At 41.4% G+C, this 18,441-nt stretch overlaps 1 protein-coding gene across 2 annotated transcripts in view; it reads right to left on the bottom strand.

The window, feature by feature from the left end:
* PTCH1 (patched 1) overlaps window positions 1-18,441 on the bottom strand; it is an 88,272-nt gene that overhangs the window by 32,160 nt on the left and 37,671 nt on the right. For both annotated transcript variants that reach the window (XM_086961182.1, XM_086961181.1), the window contains exons 3-7: window positions 5,542-5,731; window positions 4,848-4,920; window positions 4,595-4,686; window positions 2,490-2,691; window positions 1,200-1,321 (exon numbers count right to left, since the gene is read on the bottom strand). In XM_086961182.1, coding sequence (XP_086817308.1) covers window positions 1,200-1,321; window positions 2,490-2,691; window positions 4,595-4,686; window positions 4,848-4,920; window positions 5,542-5,731 — 679 coding nt within the window. The remainder of the gene's footprint in view (window positions 1-1,199; window positions 1,322-2,489; window positions 2,692-4,594; window positions 4,687-4,847; window positions 4,921-5,541; window positions 5,732-18,441) is intronic.

The following is an 18,441-nucleotide window of genomic DNA, read 5'->3' as shown; positions in this document are numbered from 1 at the left end:
TCAAACCACACAGCACATGCACATACACACACACAATGCAAATGATGGTTAATTAGGAGCGGACACCCAATAATACAATTAACTTTACACATGACGACCACCATACAAACTAAATCAACATTAGTTACGTTAAACAGTTATAAAAGGCACATACAAAAAAAAAAAAAGGTTTCATGGCGTGGAGTAAGAGAAAGAACACCAAAAATCAAAACGTAGCCATAAGCTTGTTTAAACAGCCAAGAGTAAGAGTGACCTGAATCTCGGATGGGCAGTTGTGGTTCTTATGTCAGAAGGCAGTTTTCCAAAGATGCGGAGCAATCTCAGAAAATCTAGCACCTCCCAACCTCTTCTTTTTTTAGACTATTCATAACCGAGGTGACACACTGAAAGCAGCAAACCATCGTTGACATCAGATATACAACTTTCGTTTGACATACACAGACATGGCCATGCAATGGACAACCTTTCGCTCTTCAACAAAAAAATAAACACAACCATATATACAAGACATACCACAAAGATTATATATAGTCTATGGAATTAACCCGAACTGACAGAACACTTTGATAACTTCCCAAAGAATAGAGTTACTACAACACATGGACTTAAATCCCACAGAGAACAAAAAGGGTGCACAGAAATCAGACCACAACAGGAAAGGACAAAAAATTTAGAAATGCAATACACAGGTGTTGGTAACGTATTAAGAAGCTTTAGACCAAATTCCCACAGTCCAACAAGCATTTCTGTAGTTCCAATGGGGTGCTAGGAAGCAACACCCTTAGATTTGAAGTAATAAAAATAGGTGCTCAAAGCAAAGACTCTCTAGAGTCTAGAACTACTAACTAAACGTTTTGAGAGCACTACAATGGATAACCATGCCATCGCCAAACCCACATGTTTTATAAGCTTTAGCAACCCACTTCAACTATAAGATCAGGATAAAAGTGGTCGACAAACAACTTAAATATTAACTAGGGAGTTAAAGAAAATGCAGTTTGGCACATATCTTTTAAATAGTCTACAACTGACTAGGTACTCCCATTTAGAGTCTGCCACTAGCACGGACTTAGGAATACAGCAACTACTGTCTGAAGCTCTCATGTAAGGTCGTGGTATAAGCTACACTGTACACAACCGACCAATGTTTTCTAAAATGTCTTGTAAATTACACAGAAAGTAACTTTAAAGTCATTTACCGGAGGAGCGTTCCATTGCTGTTCTTGACCGTACCACCCACAATCAGTTCTTCTTGCCAGCGCATGTACTTTTTCGACAGTCCATAGCATCCACCACTCAAAATAAGTGCCACATCAGGAGGCTAGAAGTAAAAACAAGAAATTAATTAAAAGCGTCAGTTGGCTGGCCTGCTGTGTAGCTACAGGAACACAACAAGCTGCAAAAGTCTTTTTTCCAAGTTAGTACTAAGTTAACCACTGGCAACTGAACCTGGACTGGCCCCGGTTGTTAGGCTCTGCCCGATACCATAATCTCCAAGTGTCTAACATGAGGTCCTGGGGAGCTTTAGAAGTTTACTCCTGTGGTTGTTTGAGCACCAGAATAAAGTTTGCAAACTTGAAAACTTTTCCTCCCAACTAGTGAGACTTAAGATTAAGTAAGAAGGTAACATTTTTGTTCAGAACAAACCTGATTTGTCTCCCTGACCTGCACTCATTCACGGTCAGCCTCAAATTGTAGCTAGTTCTCACTGCAACACAACCATTATCCATCATTTGAGCTTTTTAGCACCAAGTCTACTTAAAATTTTGACAAGTTCATATCTCTGCTTTCCCTTATTGAATTTTTGTACTTTTGTTTTAAATTTCACTAAATTTTTCTAATTCGGTTTGGAATTTATTGTTGTACATTTTTAATTTATTACGAAGTGGTACTGCATACACACCACCCTAAGTTACGCCTGTCTGCTCTGTACCATAGCTCCATATAGCTCAGGTTAATTTATTGAGTTGGAGGGTTCACCCGGACAGGAATAGGGATGTTTCCTTGAGGTGGGCAGTCAGCCACCCCAAAAAATAATCCACATTCTTACAGTGTGAGGTTGGAGGGAGAAGGTACACACTTTTGAGAGCGTTATGCACCTGTTACAAACAAGCATTGGCAAAGCCAGTATCTCTGGGTTTAATGTGCCAACTCATGTGACATTTGAATACACAAGAAGAAGCCCTCAGAGGTGGACAGAGGACTATAGTTGTAGAGTAGTCCCTCGTTCTGAAAGTTTCCAGGGAATGGCAGAAAGAGGCTGCTTGAAAAGAGCAAATGATAAAGTGATGGACCCAAAGCACACTTGATGTATACTAGATTATTAACATTATCTGTGCTGCCAAAACACAGATATAAAAGTGTTCAGAAATCTCAATGCTATGGCCTACTCCATTCAGAAAAATTCAGCACCAAAACAAGACTCCGATTGTCCCCCCCCCCCCCCCCCCCCCCCCCCGAACAAACACAAGCGATATCTGCAAACTTACTTTAGTTGAATTTTTGTTGGGGGCTGTAACAGGACATTCGGGATCTGTGGGATTCAGGCATGGCCGGTTCATATAACCCTGGCCGACCTCAGCCTTGTTAAGCAATTCCTCCCAGCTGTCAGTCTGGTAATTTATTTTCTTTAACTCCTCCAGGAATTCCAAAGGGTCGAACTGTGTCCACTGTAAAGGCGCATGCTTTCCTCTGCAGAACAAAACATTTGAAGAACGTGATCAAGAAAAGTCTTTAAAAGCAACTCTCACATTTATTGCATATATATATATATTACACACACACGTACATATTTTTGGCGACATCTCAAGATAGATGAGCTTTGTATTCAAGAAACCACTATTCCGCAGTTGTGGATAACACATACGTGCACAAGCACTAACTACTAGTACGTTTTGCCCTCCAATGCATAACTGCAAGCGGCACTGCACGGATCTGTTTTTCAACATAATTTTAACATCTTTGTTCAAGACTTAGTTGACCAAAATAGAATGAGCATATAGTGAAAACGATTATTTAAATACACGCAGCAGCAGTTTCTCCACCACATGCAGTTGGTCAGAGGAGCAGCAGCCACCGCTGCTCTATCACCCAGAAGCACCACCTCAGCAGAGTCCTTTTCAAGGAAAGCAATACCACCGAAGCCCACAAAAAGGGTGAACTGAAGAGACATCTGCGGGCAGAGCAGGCTCCAGGGGGTGAGGCCGAGGCTGTGTTTAGAACTGTACAAAGGGCACGTTTTATCATCGCGTCCAAATGAATACAAAAAGTTGAGAGAAAAAAACCCGGCATATTGCGCAATCCCCCCAGGACTCAAAAGTTTAATTGTGAAATTATACTGCGCTGGAAGGGATTCAAACATCATTCCACTAGCATACTTGGGAGGGTGAGTGATGTATCCAATGACAAATGGTAACTTTTGCAACCAACAAAAAGGTGGTTTGCTAGTGCTGCAGTAAGGATCACTATTTTAGGGCATAAAGCGCTCTCCAGTCATACAGACCTGGGGAAGGGTGCAAGAGCTCGAACAGAAGTTCACACCGGATAATAAGCAATCTGAACATGGAATCAAATGATAAGATCTTGGGTGCCACTAATGGCACCTTAACTCCACACCCCCAGAAAGCTTGGCAAAAACCTACTTCTGCAACATGCACGTAACGTTACTTCTCCCTTAAAAACTCCCCTCCCCTTTCAGCATTATCTACTCATCAGAAATGCATCCAACTCGCTTGCGACAGGTTTCAAACCACACAGCACAACCTTTACCAAATTTTGTATTAATTGCCCTACAACGGAAGCAAGCACACTCCCTAAAGCGATCTTAACATAGCTGACAGGTGGCTCTACTGCACACACTACACAAAACATGCAACCAGCACAATAGCAATCAGTCCACATTTAATGAAGAAGCCGCTCTGTGGATATTTCGCTGTAGGACATATACTGCTGAATACTATGCAGTGGTGTTTGTGTTTTCCCTTAGTGATATTTCCATGCTTTTAGCCCCCCCCCCCCATCCGCTTTTCAGTACACTATTTTTGTGTGCTGCTCTTCAGTGTTAGTGCAGCAGGCAATTGCTTTCTTTTGGGGTTGGGGTAGGGGGGTGTGAGTGGAAGTCCACAACCCGGGATGTGAATAATGCAGACTTCTACAGTCCATATTTTTATAAACCTTGTTAATAGGGAGGAGGATACAGTCTGTATCCATGCCGCTTGTTGCATCAGGCGCCTAGTTAACGTGGTGCAGTGTATGCGGTGCCATGCCCATCAGCACCAAAAGCTAACAAGAAGGGCATCATCTGTACTGACAATATTCTTTAAAGTATTAAGTTATGCAAGGATGGAAAGGGACTGGAGGCATTAAGAAAGACAAACTATTTTACATGTTACAAAGAATACAGGTACACACTACTCTTTGAGTGGCCATGGAGGTGACGAATTAAAAATCACTATTAAATGACTACCCTATCAAGACAGTATAAAATTATATATATATATATATAAAAATACATACATACATATACACACATACACACACACACACACGCAGTGATACAAGACTAGGCCGCTGAAAGAGGAAAGTAAGAACTTACGGTAGATATGCTGTTCCAGTTTGTAGTTTAGCACCCTCCCAAAAACAGTCCAAAGGCGTGATAACCAAACACGGATAAAGAGATTCAATAATCTGCAAAAAAATCAAGTGTCTTAACACCAGCAAGGAAAGTACAAGCACACGAATAAGACACCACAGTAGGAACCTAAGAAGGGAAAACCTTCAAAGAACAAAAGAAATAAAAATAGAACACAATGAAAAGTGAGTACTTGAGAAGAAAATGGCCTACATACCTTGTTCACTATGTAGCCAGCTTCTGTGATAAGTTCTCCCGATTTATAGCATAACTGTTCCAAATTCCATTTCCTAAAAGCACAAAAAAATTGACTTTCATTGGCAGCTTTTTAAAAGCACTGCTGCTCGAACCATCCTACTACCAATGCATCCACAAACCGTACAAGGACATAGCAATGATAAATAACCGCAACACCCACTATTTTAACAGCAAGTCGCCTGTAGAGTTTATTTTTCCAAAGCTTCAGCGAAAAGAGTAAAGCATAACTGTGTTGCCAGGACACTGCTTTCACAGTTAACGGACACCAGTTTAATAAAATCAGTCAAGTCATCTTTGAGAGACACAATCACAACTTAATTCCATGCAGATTATCTACATCCATAAGAACAGGGTTGCAAGAGGAACAGGAAAGAACACAAGTTAGGCCTCCTGCATCGGTTCTAGGCACCTGCCTGCCGCCATCTCCCTTTGCCATTTGGTCTTGATGGCTTCTTGCCATCATACATTTCAGTACTCCATAAAGTAAATATCATATGCAGGCACTCTTCAAAACTGGGTTACTTTCCCATTTCTACTAACAGGATCCGCATTAGGAAGAATTAAAAAAGCATAACAGCAGCACAATTTCTTTAACGCCCCACATGCTTTTAGTACAGAACACAATTAAGACCACTCATACTACCATGCATTACCTGTTGTACATGTAGACTTGGACCCTACTGGCTTCAAGTGCAGATTGGAGGTGTTGTCGAAGCGCTTCAGAGGTTAGTACGTTAGCACCATCTTCTTGCGGTGTTTGAATCATGAGCTGGGGATTAAACATGGCCTCCTCTCCAATCTTCTGGCGCGTGTAGTTTAATTCCCGACTCACTCGTCCACCAACTATTGGAAAAACAGACAATTTTATAGACATCTAGGAGAGATGATTATTAAAATCGAACTAAACCATATGATGGGCTTCAAAAAGTTTCCCTTCATGTTATTAATCCACATTCCGTACATTTTCTCCAATTAGAAGTGAAATCATAATTATTGCAGCTTTTGCCTTGCACATCTTCAGTAGGCTATGCCATTTAATGGACAATTGTTCCCAAGAAATCTCAAACACCATGTCAGCCCAAAATGTTACAACTGAAGGAGAAACAATCATACTACCGAAATCTGTAGTGTCATCAACTTTTACTCTTTGCTCGTGTGATAAATTGCATCTAATAACATAACTAATTTTATCTTGGATACCTACTAATAAGCAGATTAGGCTAACAAGCGCTCCCCCACCCCCAACTGTAGTCCAGAGATGTTGGCAAACCCAAGTAATGGTACAATACATCCAAATGATCAGAATACTGCTCATGCCACTAAAACTAATTACTGGTCAGACCCAACTCACTGAAGTTCTGGTTTGGTTAGCACTACAGACATAAGTAAGAGTGGAGTCCTTCAAATAGATAATTACCCTTTCCTATTGTATCCAGACAGTAAAAAGGTTCAATATTTGTCTCACAGGACTCCTGCTACACCACACGGTCCATCCGTTCTGCAGCAAGCTAGACAAATTACATTTTTGGTGCAACAGTACACCTGGTAAAACCCTACACCTTTATGGCTTCAACTATTCAAAGAGGCTGCCTGAACATGTACACATGCATCTACCAATCCACATTTCCCCTTTATATTAATAGCTTGTTTAGTGCTCAACTCAAATTTTAAGCTGCCTGATTCAAACATTGATAAGTCACCACATGCCAATTACTTTTTCCCTATATAGTTCTCACTTTTTTTCCGCCACTATGAGCGTATACAAACTCATCTATGCTCCCACGAGAGACTGGCCATTAATATCAGCATTTTTGGCTAAATTAAAGTTTGCTTTCAGAACGCTATGGTTTAAGGAGTAATAGTGCATGAGCAAGGAACTAGAATCTAAGGCATTCCCCAACCTTATATGGCAACCTATTGACAAAAACAGCACCCAGAGCGGAGAAAAGAAAATGGGGCACCACCTGCCAGATATAAAAACACCTGAAAGTTAATGTTGGAGGCACAGCATCACTTAGTCTTGGGGTCCTTTCTATACTTAGCAGCATTTAATACTTGAATTGCAAAGCCCAACATTAAATGGAGGGCTGGAATAGTGTACTACAGGTTAGAGAAGAGTTCAGTGGGTTACACGTGCGGTAAGTTTGATAGAAAGGTTTACCTGCGCTAATGAGGCAGGAATTAAAAGTGGGGGGCCAATGTTTTAAGATGCAAAACTAAGACTATCCAGTCAATTAGGTGATGTCCGTCTCATCTGCCACTGGACTGGGAAAAAGTCTGTGGCCCCCCTTTTGAAAATTTATAAGAGAAAGTGTCTCCCTATTTTAACATAGGTCGTGGGTGTGTGGGCTATATAAATCCAAAGCCCCTGCAAAGTGTACAAAATAGCGTATTAAGGAGACTCCTGGGGGTTCCTCCGACCAGTTCCACTTCTATTTCCCATCAGGAGCTTGGGATGGAATATGTAGAGGACACTATTAACCTAGCACCTTTGATGTGGTGGTGTTCCATATGAACAAAGCCATAGGCCTCTTATCAGAAATTGCACAGGATTAATGTGCGACGGAGCTATGGCCATCCTTTGGATTCAATACGTGAAGTTAGGGTTGGGTGATCTGGTAGAGTGACAAATCCTTCATCAGCCTTAAAGGATGTTGAAGCAGGATACGGCCCTGGTCAAGTCTGTTTAAACAAGACGACAATATGTTAGAGAATTATGCGAGTCTTCTAAAATTATGGTTAGAGAGCACGCTGCTCTGCATGGGACCCCGGGAATGGCACCATATTTGGGCTGGGTTAACTCCTCATGGGAGAGAATGCTACTTACACGATTCCGCTTAGGTTTCGAGAGGGGACACTGGAGTTTCCTTGGAAGAGGGGGGGGGTGAGGGGGTATAAAGGGGGTAGAATTGTGAAATGCCCCTGTGATGAGGCCTCACATCAAAGCCTGTTGCACTTCGAATTTACAACAATTATTGTAAGGGTGCGGGGCATTTGGCCATCTCTAGTTGCTTTGGAATATTTGCAAACCTTGGATTGCCCCTCGAATTGTGTTAACATCTTCCCTTTCTTAAAAGGTGCAATTAAAAGGAGTAATTGAATGCTGTTTTGGCTGGTTTTAGGTCTGATTTTATAATGCGCCGATGGTAGCGTTTTGGTGGTGGTTATTAATTTACTATGTTTTATTGACGCTTTTAATCCGGAATTGGTCACAGGGATTATGATGAAGCATGCACTTTAATGTTAGAAAGCTTACTGATTCCTTGATGAAATGTGCGCCCAATGTGTGAAGCACTTCTCATTATGCTATGTATTGTGCTTTTTAATTAAAAAAATGTTTATAGTCACATAGTTGCCGAAATAAATTTTTAAAATTAAACGAATGAAGGATGCACAATAGGTAGGCCCATCTCGTACCAGGACGTTTAAACATAACCAAAACTAAGACTACCCAGTCAATTAAGTGATGTCCGTTTCATCTGCCACTGGACTTACCAGTGCATTTCGTAACAGATATTAAAAACTTTACCCAAAATCCTAATGTTACACATGCAGCCATTATATGCCATACAAAGATGTACGCATGCAGTGAAGCCAATAAGAAAGCTAAAAAGTACAGCCGATTCCAAGCAAAAGGTAATAAGCATACCAGTACAAAGGTAAAGCCACTTTCACCCTGCCAGCCAGTCAGATAAATTGAACTTTAAAACCACAGCACTGGATACTAAAACGTTCATCGAATAGGAGCGCGTGCACGCATCAGGAACAACCTGGATACAGCAAATCAACCCCACCATTACAACCAAACCGGAAAGGATTCCATTTTGGTTTAATTACTGGCATAGTCCTCGATAGGACCTCACTCAGTAAAAACAACTGCCTATGGTTTGATAGTCACGTGCCAACAAAAGCAAGTCAAACAATCAGTGGCAAAGCCAAGAGGTGGTGATAATATATATATATATATATATATATATATATATATATATATATATATATATATATAACGCTAATCAACCACCTCATGGCGTGTGCTAAATATAGGCACTGCAGAAGTGGAGGCAGGTTAGGTAAGTAGGTATGATAGGTATACTTCGTTAAGCTAAACAAGTTAAGGGTGTTAAGTGAGGATTGTCTAGAGAACCCTAAAAACAATCACTATGAACGGCTGAGATATGATTGTGTGACAGGTGTATACTTCGATGTAAAAGAGTCCAGCACGCATTCTAGGGGATGCGGAAGGATACAGCCAAACACACCAATAGTAAGAGAAAGAAATACTAGTGTGCTCATCCAAGATGCGACTGACAATGCCCTAAGCCATTGGTGAACGCTCCTGAGCCAAGAAGTCAATGGAAGAAAAGATGCTGAAACAAAGCGTATGGATAGAATACAATATTAGCCAAGAATGGTGCAAGAGCCATTACAAGTTAAACCTTAAAAAATACTTTATTTTAAGAACAGCATCCAGGACTACAAAAGTGTTGCAGAAGGTGGGCACAAGCAATATATAAAAAAACACACACACACACACACACACACACACACACACACACACACACACACACACTTCACAGACTACCCACTTCTAGCTAGAACGATTAGGAACCAATAGTAAGTGCATACAACTAATACCAGACATGCTTGAATAGTGAACAAGGGACTTTAAGGTGGAGAGCCTTACTGTACAGACACGAACACGGAGTGACCAATATTGTTTCCACTAACAAGACTTCAACCCTGGGTCATGATTAAAAACTGCTGGCTCGTCTCTGGGGGAGAACCCCACTATGTTGAGGCAAGCTGAATTAAGAATCATTGCTTGCGAGGCTTTGATTTCAAGCATGTTAAGTTGCAATGAAGCTGGGAACACGGTCACATGGACAGCGAAAAGGGACATGATCAGATTAATGAACTGATTCCACAACAGTGATTGCGCAGGAGAAGACGCGTCCTCCTTGTCTGGGTTTACAAAATGCTGGTCTTTCAGCAATCAGGTGTGAGGCGGAAGCAGATTGTGGTTGGGGGGGTTGGCTTGAATCACGCCTTTTATGAAAATAGGAAAAGGCTCATCTATGACTTTGTGACAAATGGTAAGCGCTTTGAATTGGATTCTCTGGTCTACTGGTAGCTAATGAAGAGTATTCATATGGTGGCGCTAGCGAGGATCTCTAAGAAGAATTCATTTGCAGCTGGTGCAAAGCAGATGTGATAACATAGGATATAGTGAGGTATATTAGTTTAATCTGGAGCATAGGGCAGCCTTGATCACGGGAAATTTCTATTCAGAGGTAAGGTAGATTTTAGATTCCTTAATTGGCGTAGATGGAAAAAGCATGTGGTGGGGAGATACGCAATTTAGAACAAAAACAAACCCTTGGTTTTGAACAGTGTTTTGAGGTTTCGGAGCAGATTTAACGGTGGTAGGGAGCAATGGTTTAGTGCTACCCAATAAAACCCATGCAATAAACTTGGTTATTGGGTCATTGTTCCGAGGGGATGTGATGTGGGCTGTAGCCAGCAAAGTAGTCGGGGATCAGCGCTACCAGACCCTTACACGAGCAGGCCCGAGGCTCCTACAGTTCCTCAGCCACAGTCAGCAAAAGAGGCTGGAATGGCCATCACTAGCCACAAAGACTATGAGCTACTTTACTGGGAGAGCAAGCTCCACATTAGCAACAATTAAGTCGCCTCAAAAGTCCTAGCTGCTTAGAGGTGGAAGCAAATTATTAACTTGTGGTTAGACGGCTGGAAGTAAATGGGCTGACAATCAAAATTAATATCTTAACTAAGTTGTTAAAGCAAAACCTGCCAAGAATTAACCTCAACGTGCACATTCAAAAAACAAGTGCACTATTTGGAGTACGAAAAAAAGTGGGAAACACTTCCGTGGAGAGGTCAGGGGAGGGTTGCGCAAGAACCACTTCAGTATTATGTAGAATAGTTACGTGGATAAACAGAAGGTGAAATAACTAACAGCGCCTAATAAAAAGGAATAAACACAAGTTAAGTGAGAAGATTAAACAAAAGCCATTTAAATTGCAGATAGAGCAAGAAAATAAGGAGTCAAAGAGAGGAGGCATGGTTGTGTGTGTGGGGGGGGCACCTCTATGAAAAAGGAAAAACAAACTAGGCATAAATTGGAAGGTGGTGTTATGTTAATTAAATTTATACAGCGCACGTATACCCTCAGGTGTCTTGGCGCTTGAAGTGTTGCATACTGTGCTATGGACTACTGCTTCTAAAAGAGACAGGTCTTCAGATGTTTTTTGAACTCAAGAAGGGAGGACGTTTTTCTGAGATGTAGCGGAAGGGAGTTCCATTCCTTGATAGTATTGTAGATGAAACTCTCTCCTCCCCCCCCCGTTCATCTTTTTGATCCCGACCACCGGCATCAGATTTGCATTGGCTGAACAGAGGTCTATTAGGGGAGAGCCAACTGAAAAGGTCCCCTAGAAATGTTGGCCCTTCTTTGTGCAGTGCCTTGTGGGCAATGCAGAGTGCCTTAAACTTTACTCGCTGACCAACTGGCAGCCAGTGAAGGTCTCGAATTGCTGATCCGACAGACGGATGTTTAGATATATCCAGAATCAGTCTTGCGGCAGCGTTTTGTACTGTCTGTACCTTCCTGAGGAGAGAAGAAAGCACATTGATGTATAATCCATTGCAGTAATCCAGTCTAGACAGACTAAAGAGGTTACAAACAGCTTCCTAGAGGATTTTAGAATGAAGGAGAATTTTTCTTAAGTCTTGATCGCGAAGAACGAGGAAGACACTACCTTGGAAGCTTGAGCTTTAAAGCTGTGTTTCTCATCTAAGATAACCCCAAGGTTCTTAGCTTTATCCACAGGGGTGTGCGATTAGAGTTCACCACCAGCGACCAATCGCAGCCATATGTGGGGGGCGGGTCTTCCATCATGTTTATTAATAAACTTTGCTAATGCAGCACTGGCTAATATTGAAAATCATTTTTAGCTATAGAAAACGTATCCAGGTTCTGTTACTACTGAACATCAACGCCACATTTTTAACTGTTAACCTCCTCCACCCTTTCTTTTGATGGATACCATTGCAATTGCTCAGTTTAACAACTCATGGTAGGTCTCATGAGAAAAATACTCCAATCGATTTTGAGGCATTTGTTCTTTCTGCAGTGGGCTTATATCCAATAAGATGCATGTGGAGTAAAAGAATGGTGTGAACAAACGAATTTAATAGGTCTCTTAAAGTGCAACATTTTTTAAGTAAATAGTTTACGGGGGGCTGTATAATTAAATTCTTGATTAGTTAGTGCAGAATAAACGGCTGCTGAGCGATTATGGCAATGATATCCTATCAGTAAGGAGATGTGCCTGGAGATTGGAGACGGACCAATTGTTAGCAATGGGAACTGCGTTATTGTGAATTTCAGATCGCCGTGGCTGGTTCATAATCTTCTGTTTAGTGTTGATTCCCCAAATATTCGGAGGAGTGCTATATCTTTGGTTCCCCGTGGGTATTTTTACAAGCCATGTTCCCCTCATATGCAGGGTTTTCACTAAAGACGGCTGGAATGCCAGAAACCGGTCCTCGGAAGCTCGTTTCCGGTCCAGGGAAGACATGGCTTGGCAGTTCGGGCTGGACTGTTCCCATGAGGCACAGGGTCAGACTGATTTGCATTTGGCCATGTTTGAACTGGGGTGGCAGAGTGGGCTAAAGAACGGTGATGGATCAAACCCAGATCTTTTGACTGGGTGTGAGTGTTTGATTGGTTCAGATGCTCCGTCCATCACCACCCCCTTTGTACCGGGTTTTCACTGCAGTCAATCAGTAATCGGTCGCCCCCCACTTTTTCTATGATTATCAACATCAATCCCTGTTATGCACCCCTCTACATCATTCGGTTAAGATGCCATTTAGGGCATCTACCCAAGGCCTGGCAACAGTCACCAAAAGTTCAAGCAACTTTTTCAATTCTCAACCCTTTCAATGTTTTATCAAGTTTGGATTGACTCCAGATAGTGGCTCAACAAATCCCTGCACAGGGAACCAATCGTAATTTTCCACCTGCCAGGGTTGAATCCCCAAGACTTAATAAGGGGCGATCATATACCATGATAAGATAGAATATTGCTGGCCTTAAAATGAGACTTCACAATTAAGATGGATGAGCCTTTGGTACTGCATATGATATAATAGATTTTCAGGAAACCGTCTAGGACTCATATCACTTGTGATGGCTTTGCCTGTTATTCCTGCTGTGCCACTACATTACGAGGTAGAGCTTTGGGTGGTCTGGCGATCTGGGTTAGTCTGAGGCTCCGCATAAAGGTAACTATTATTGACTCAGGGATCCTTGGCCTTTTCAACTCATAAGATACATGATAACTTGTCACGATTCCCTTAATTTCTACAAAAATTATTTTTTTTAAACTGTGTTCATTTTTATCATTTGTTAAATTTTCTTTCCGAATTGCAATTGTAGAGGATAATAGGAAATTACAGTCTTACTATCTGATGTGTGGAGATTTCAACCCGAAGTTGGTAGGATATACCTTGGATCCAGGATCACTTACTGAGAGTAATGGTAGAGCCTTTAGTGATCTTAGCGGGGCAGAGCTGTCCACTTTTCTGGCAGCTCACTAGTTAGTTGATTTCCTTGATACACTCCGAGGGGACAATGTATTTCTGCCAACTTTTAGAGGCAATGGTCATGCATCAACCATTGATTATATATTCACATCTCACAATTTTGAACCTTGGTTTTGCGAAGGGGAGGCCATAGAGACAGAGTGGGGTGATCATAATACCCACTATGTTTCAGCCAAATTACCTCTGGGCAGACAAAAAAGTTACTAATGCCCTCTCCTCTAATTCACTCTAAAGATGGCCTATGCCTAATCTGGCATATTTAAAAAAAAAAAAAAAAAATACAGTTAATACCTTATTTTCATTTATTAAAAATCACACCTAGGCCAGTTTCTTAACTGACTGAAGTTAATGGAAGATACCACGTGGACTCATTTTGGTAGCTTAAAAGAGTATCAAATAGACTCTACTTAAGTCTATTCAACACAATAAAGGAGTACTACGCTGGTTCGACAAGCACTGTTCAGCAGCCAACCGTAGATTGAGGAAAGTTTTGACCTCCTTTCCGAGAATTCAGTCCAATGTCTGAGCTGCTTGGCAGAACTAGAACACTACTCTTAAGAGCGAGGAAAGGTGCTTTACATAACAGACACTAGGAAGCTCTAGAACACTAGGTAACGATGGAAAAAAATAGTACACTTTTCTGGGATCGGTGAAAAGAATTAAAAATAGAATGCGTCAGTAAGCCCTCTATCACAATGTAATAATTTGACAGATTGGGTGGCGCATTTTTCTATCATATATCACATAGAGGATACTGTAGCTATGGCCCGTACCTTATAAGCGGCTGAGGCAATTGTCGCCTTTTCTGGTCTCCTTTCCAGAATTGGAGTTGGCATTAAAGCAGGGTTCATGAGGGAAACCTCTTGGCCCCGACTGGATTCCTATTGACCTTAAGTGTAGGGAGGATTTATGGGGTCCATCAATTACTAATGTATTAAATTGCTCCCTCAAATGTAATATGACTCATTCTTGAACCCCCTTCTATTACCCCATATTTAAAAAGGGTGATCATTTATCCCCATTTTAAAAAGGGTGATCAGACATCCCCAAAAAGCTGCCGACCTATATACACTCGTTGACAGTACAGTCAAGCTAGGAAGAGTTGTATATAGTTGCTGTATTGACTGGGCAGAGAACAACATTATCTCTTTTCCAATTTGGGTTATGTTAGGGCCTCAGTACAGTGGAGTAATGTTTAAATCAGCGCTTGATAGGGAGCAAAAACTTTCATGTAGAGTGATGCCCGCTGTACCTGGCCTTTATGGACCTATCTATGGCCTTTGACTTTGTAAATAGGTCTAGGCTGTGGTTGATGTTACTGGATTTAGGGGGGGTGGGGGGGAGTTCACCTTGGTGAACTTCTTGCACTTGATCACCAAAATTCTCATTAAACCTTATTTGACCCTGAACTTGGTAGATACCCCTAGTATAAGCGGCAAACAGGTGCCTGCACTTGTATATGCAGACATTGCCGTTTTACTTCTGTGCACCCCTAATGCATTGTCGTAGCTGGTAGACCGGTTTGCGTCTCATTAGTAACCGCAATTGGACAACAATTGATGGAAAATCACATATAATGGCCTAGGTAAACGAATTTCTTGTCCTATTAATAAAGAGCAATCAATTAAAAGTCTTAATGATTTTAGCTATCTAGCTGCAAACTTCATTGCTTCAGGGTCCTGGCATGGTCAGTCAACACCTCACGCCTTAAACTCAGTAGGACTGCAGGAGTAACTACCAGTTTACCCAGACCCAACAGTAAAAGGTCTATCACACACTCATAAAAGTATGCAATGTTCAGTGTGTTCCTGCCGCTATATATAGGGTTTACCCAGATCCTCCTTTTTTTATTTACAAACTGAGGAAAATCGCATATGTCCGAAGCTTCTGCATTTTATCCCAGCTACCTCTAGTTAGATTATTCAATCAGAGTTAAAACTACAGAGTTAAAACTAGATTATTTTGCAGAAAAGGTCCATCTGGCTCTCCTGCTGTTAAGGGTTAGTGTGAAGACGAATCCGAAGGAGTCTCTCTACAAAGACATTATCACAGACCAGCACCGGACCGCCTTAGCTAGTTCTCAATCCTTCGGTGAATGATATCCGTAATAGTTTCCTCGCGGCATCGCTCCATGAGAAAAATAAATAACAACAAAGCTAGGATTTTACTTTTCATTACAGACTATGTAAAGCTGGTGTGGGTGGGTCTGCGCTTCCTGCAGACCAGTGGAAGGAGTGGTGGCAATCTAAGTGAGTATGAGGGTTTGGCTGGCAGTCTTCACATTCATGCACACTTAGCATGTTCTCTACCAGGCTGTGTTGTACAGCCTGATGGAGAACATGCCCAGTCTCCCATTCCCTGGCTGAGCACAACACTGCACTGCAGCGTAGCGGTTGGACAGGGGAGCCTGGTTGCTTCCTGGTTCGTCGACCTGACTAGGACAGAGGAAAGCGGGCACCAGGAAGGTATTTTTTTTTTCTTTGCCCCTTTTCTTATTTTTAATTCCGCACATTCCCCCCCAATCTCTCCCCACCAGCTCTACTGCCCCGTAGCAGCCGCTACTGCCTCGCGTTGGGATTGCACTCTTTCTTCACAAATCCAAGGAGCAGTAGTAAGGACAAATTGAGGGTGAAGTGCTACTTCCTAGATCATTGCGAAGAAAATAGGCTCAGGATAAAATGTACCAAACACTCAGTGGTGACCTATTATAGGGTGCTAGCCTCAGTTGAACCCGTTTACATGTCCCTTTCCCTTACACACTGGGAAAGGTCTTTTACTTTGAGCAGGAACAATCTGGTGGCTACTTTGTTATAATTATGCCCCAGGCTTTAGGAGTGCTAAAGCTTTGCCTTGCCCCAGAGATAAAACTAGTCAGTCATTGCTGCATTTTATATTTTTTGTAACCAGTTTAAATTTGCGCAAAATCCAGTCCTTATTAAAGGACATCGGGATTCGCAGTTGCAGAGAGACCTTATATCACCTGCAATTATTGAACTCCCCTTAAGTACGTTTACAGGTTATTTCGCATGTAAAATCTCCAGTAAGACCTAGGAAATGAATAGATATGTAATTTAGATCCAGTTTTTATATCAAAATTCTATACATTTGTGGCAAAATTGCCAAATGTTATCATAATGGTTGTTTTGCCAGCAGGCAGCTATTGTGAACCCAGAGTTCACCCCGAAGAACAACTTTACCTGGTTGTTTTTGTATAATGCACATTTGTAACTATGTTACAGTCGGTTATTGAGATTTATGTGTTTTTATGACTTCAACAGGTGGAATTTCTTAAATTGATTGATAAGCTTTACTAATGCACCTGCTGATACTGAAAATCATTTTTAGCTGACTAAATTTATCCAGGTTAGGTTACTTATAAACATCAATTCCACATATCTAACTTTTAACCTCTACCCTTTCTTTTGATAGATACCATTTGTAATTGTTCAATTTAACAACTCGTGGTAAATAGGTATCATGAGAAAAATACTCCAATCCATTTTGAGCTATGTGCTCTTTTGCAGCAGGTTCATATCCAATAAGAGATCTGGAGTAAAGGAATGGTGTGAACAAACTAATGTAAGAAGCCTCTTAGAATGTAAAGTTCTTAAACCAAATAATTGCTTAACGCTTTTTTTTTTAAAAAAAAAAGGAATATATAGAGTTGAAAAAAATGTGAATATCTGGAGATTTCTCCTTTGAAGAGATCAAGCTTCAAGTAGCCGTAGGTGCAGTGCTAAGCCATACCCGAATATAAAGTGGGCTTTCAATTATGGCCATGAAAAGATTGTATGCTTTGAAAGTAAAGCAACAACTTGTTGCCTCTCGATTTAGCAAGTCTGAGGTTGAATTTTGGAGGGGTGCTCTAAATCTAGCCTCCTGGATAAAGCTTAAGAACCACCTTCCATGTAGGGCAGTTATGACAACTCAAGATAACTCAAGTTAATGGCACAGAATTACTAGAACAGCAGAGCGGAGACCTGCAGGACCCTTTATCCAGGTTGGACTACCCCAAACACAGATTCTCATTTTATTTATTACTATGCTTTTATCCAAGGTGCCGCACAGAAGCAAACAGTACAACACAAGGGCGAAATAGTAACAAACCAGGTACAACCAGGTTTATTTGATTGGGTGGTAACAGGAGATATTCTTTCTGAAGTTTCGTGAAAGATTTAAGGCAGATCAATAAAAAAAAGAGAAGGATCTTTCAACATCTCGAAAGCAAGAAAAACAAACATTCGCAATGCAATAGGTCTCGCATTTATGCGAGTTTCAGCTATTGTAAATGATTAGGCCCATTATGTTCTAAAAACGAAAACAAAAATAAAAGCAGCGTTATTTGCAATGTTAACCCCTTGGCTGCTGGGGTAATATTCCTGCTGCGCTGGGGGGCGCACAGCGCCCCCATGCTCATGACTAGCTCAGCTGCTCATGACGAGCTGAGCTAGTCATGGCCACACCCGTTTTCTCAGAACGTTCAGCACAGCAGGAGAATTATCCCAGCGTGTGAGCGTTCCGAGGGCCATGACGAGCTCAGCTCGTCATGAGCACAGGAGCACAGGAGCACTGTAGCTCATGACGAGCTCAGCTCGTCATGAGCATGGGAGGGGTTAATAGCTCAAACTTGCCTAAATGTGAGACGTATTACATTGCAAATGCTTGTTCATTAGGTCTTAATTTAGAAATAAAAAGTAACAAAACCCACATTTTTAATATTGTTTCAATTCCTTGTTCTCACGTTTTAATTTTGAAATTGCAACCTAGATTTGAGATTTGATGCAGTGTGCGACATTGAACACTTCATTTTGCTTCCTCATGCCTGTTTCAGGGGTTTTACAAAAGTTTTGGTGGTGGGTAAGAACACATGAGTGCGAGAAACAGCACAGTGACATAAGGAACGGGAGGAAAAGCACACGAGG

This window comes from Lissotriton vulgaris, chromosome 3_1 (assembly GCF_964263255.1).
Source record: "Lissotriton vulgaris chromosome 3_1, aLisVul1.2, whole genome shotgun sequence".
Classification (NCBI taxonomy): domain Eukaryota; kingdom Metazoa; phylum Chordata; class Amphibia; order Caudata; family Salamandridae; genus Lissotriton; species Lissotriton vulgaris.
Note: the sequence above shows the minus strand (reverse complement) of the source record. Positions and strands in the feature narration are given on the sequence as shown.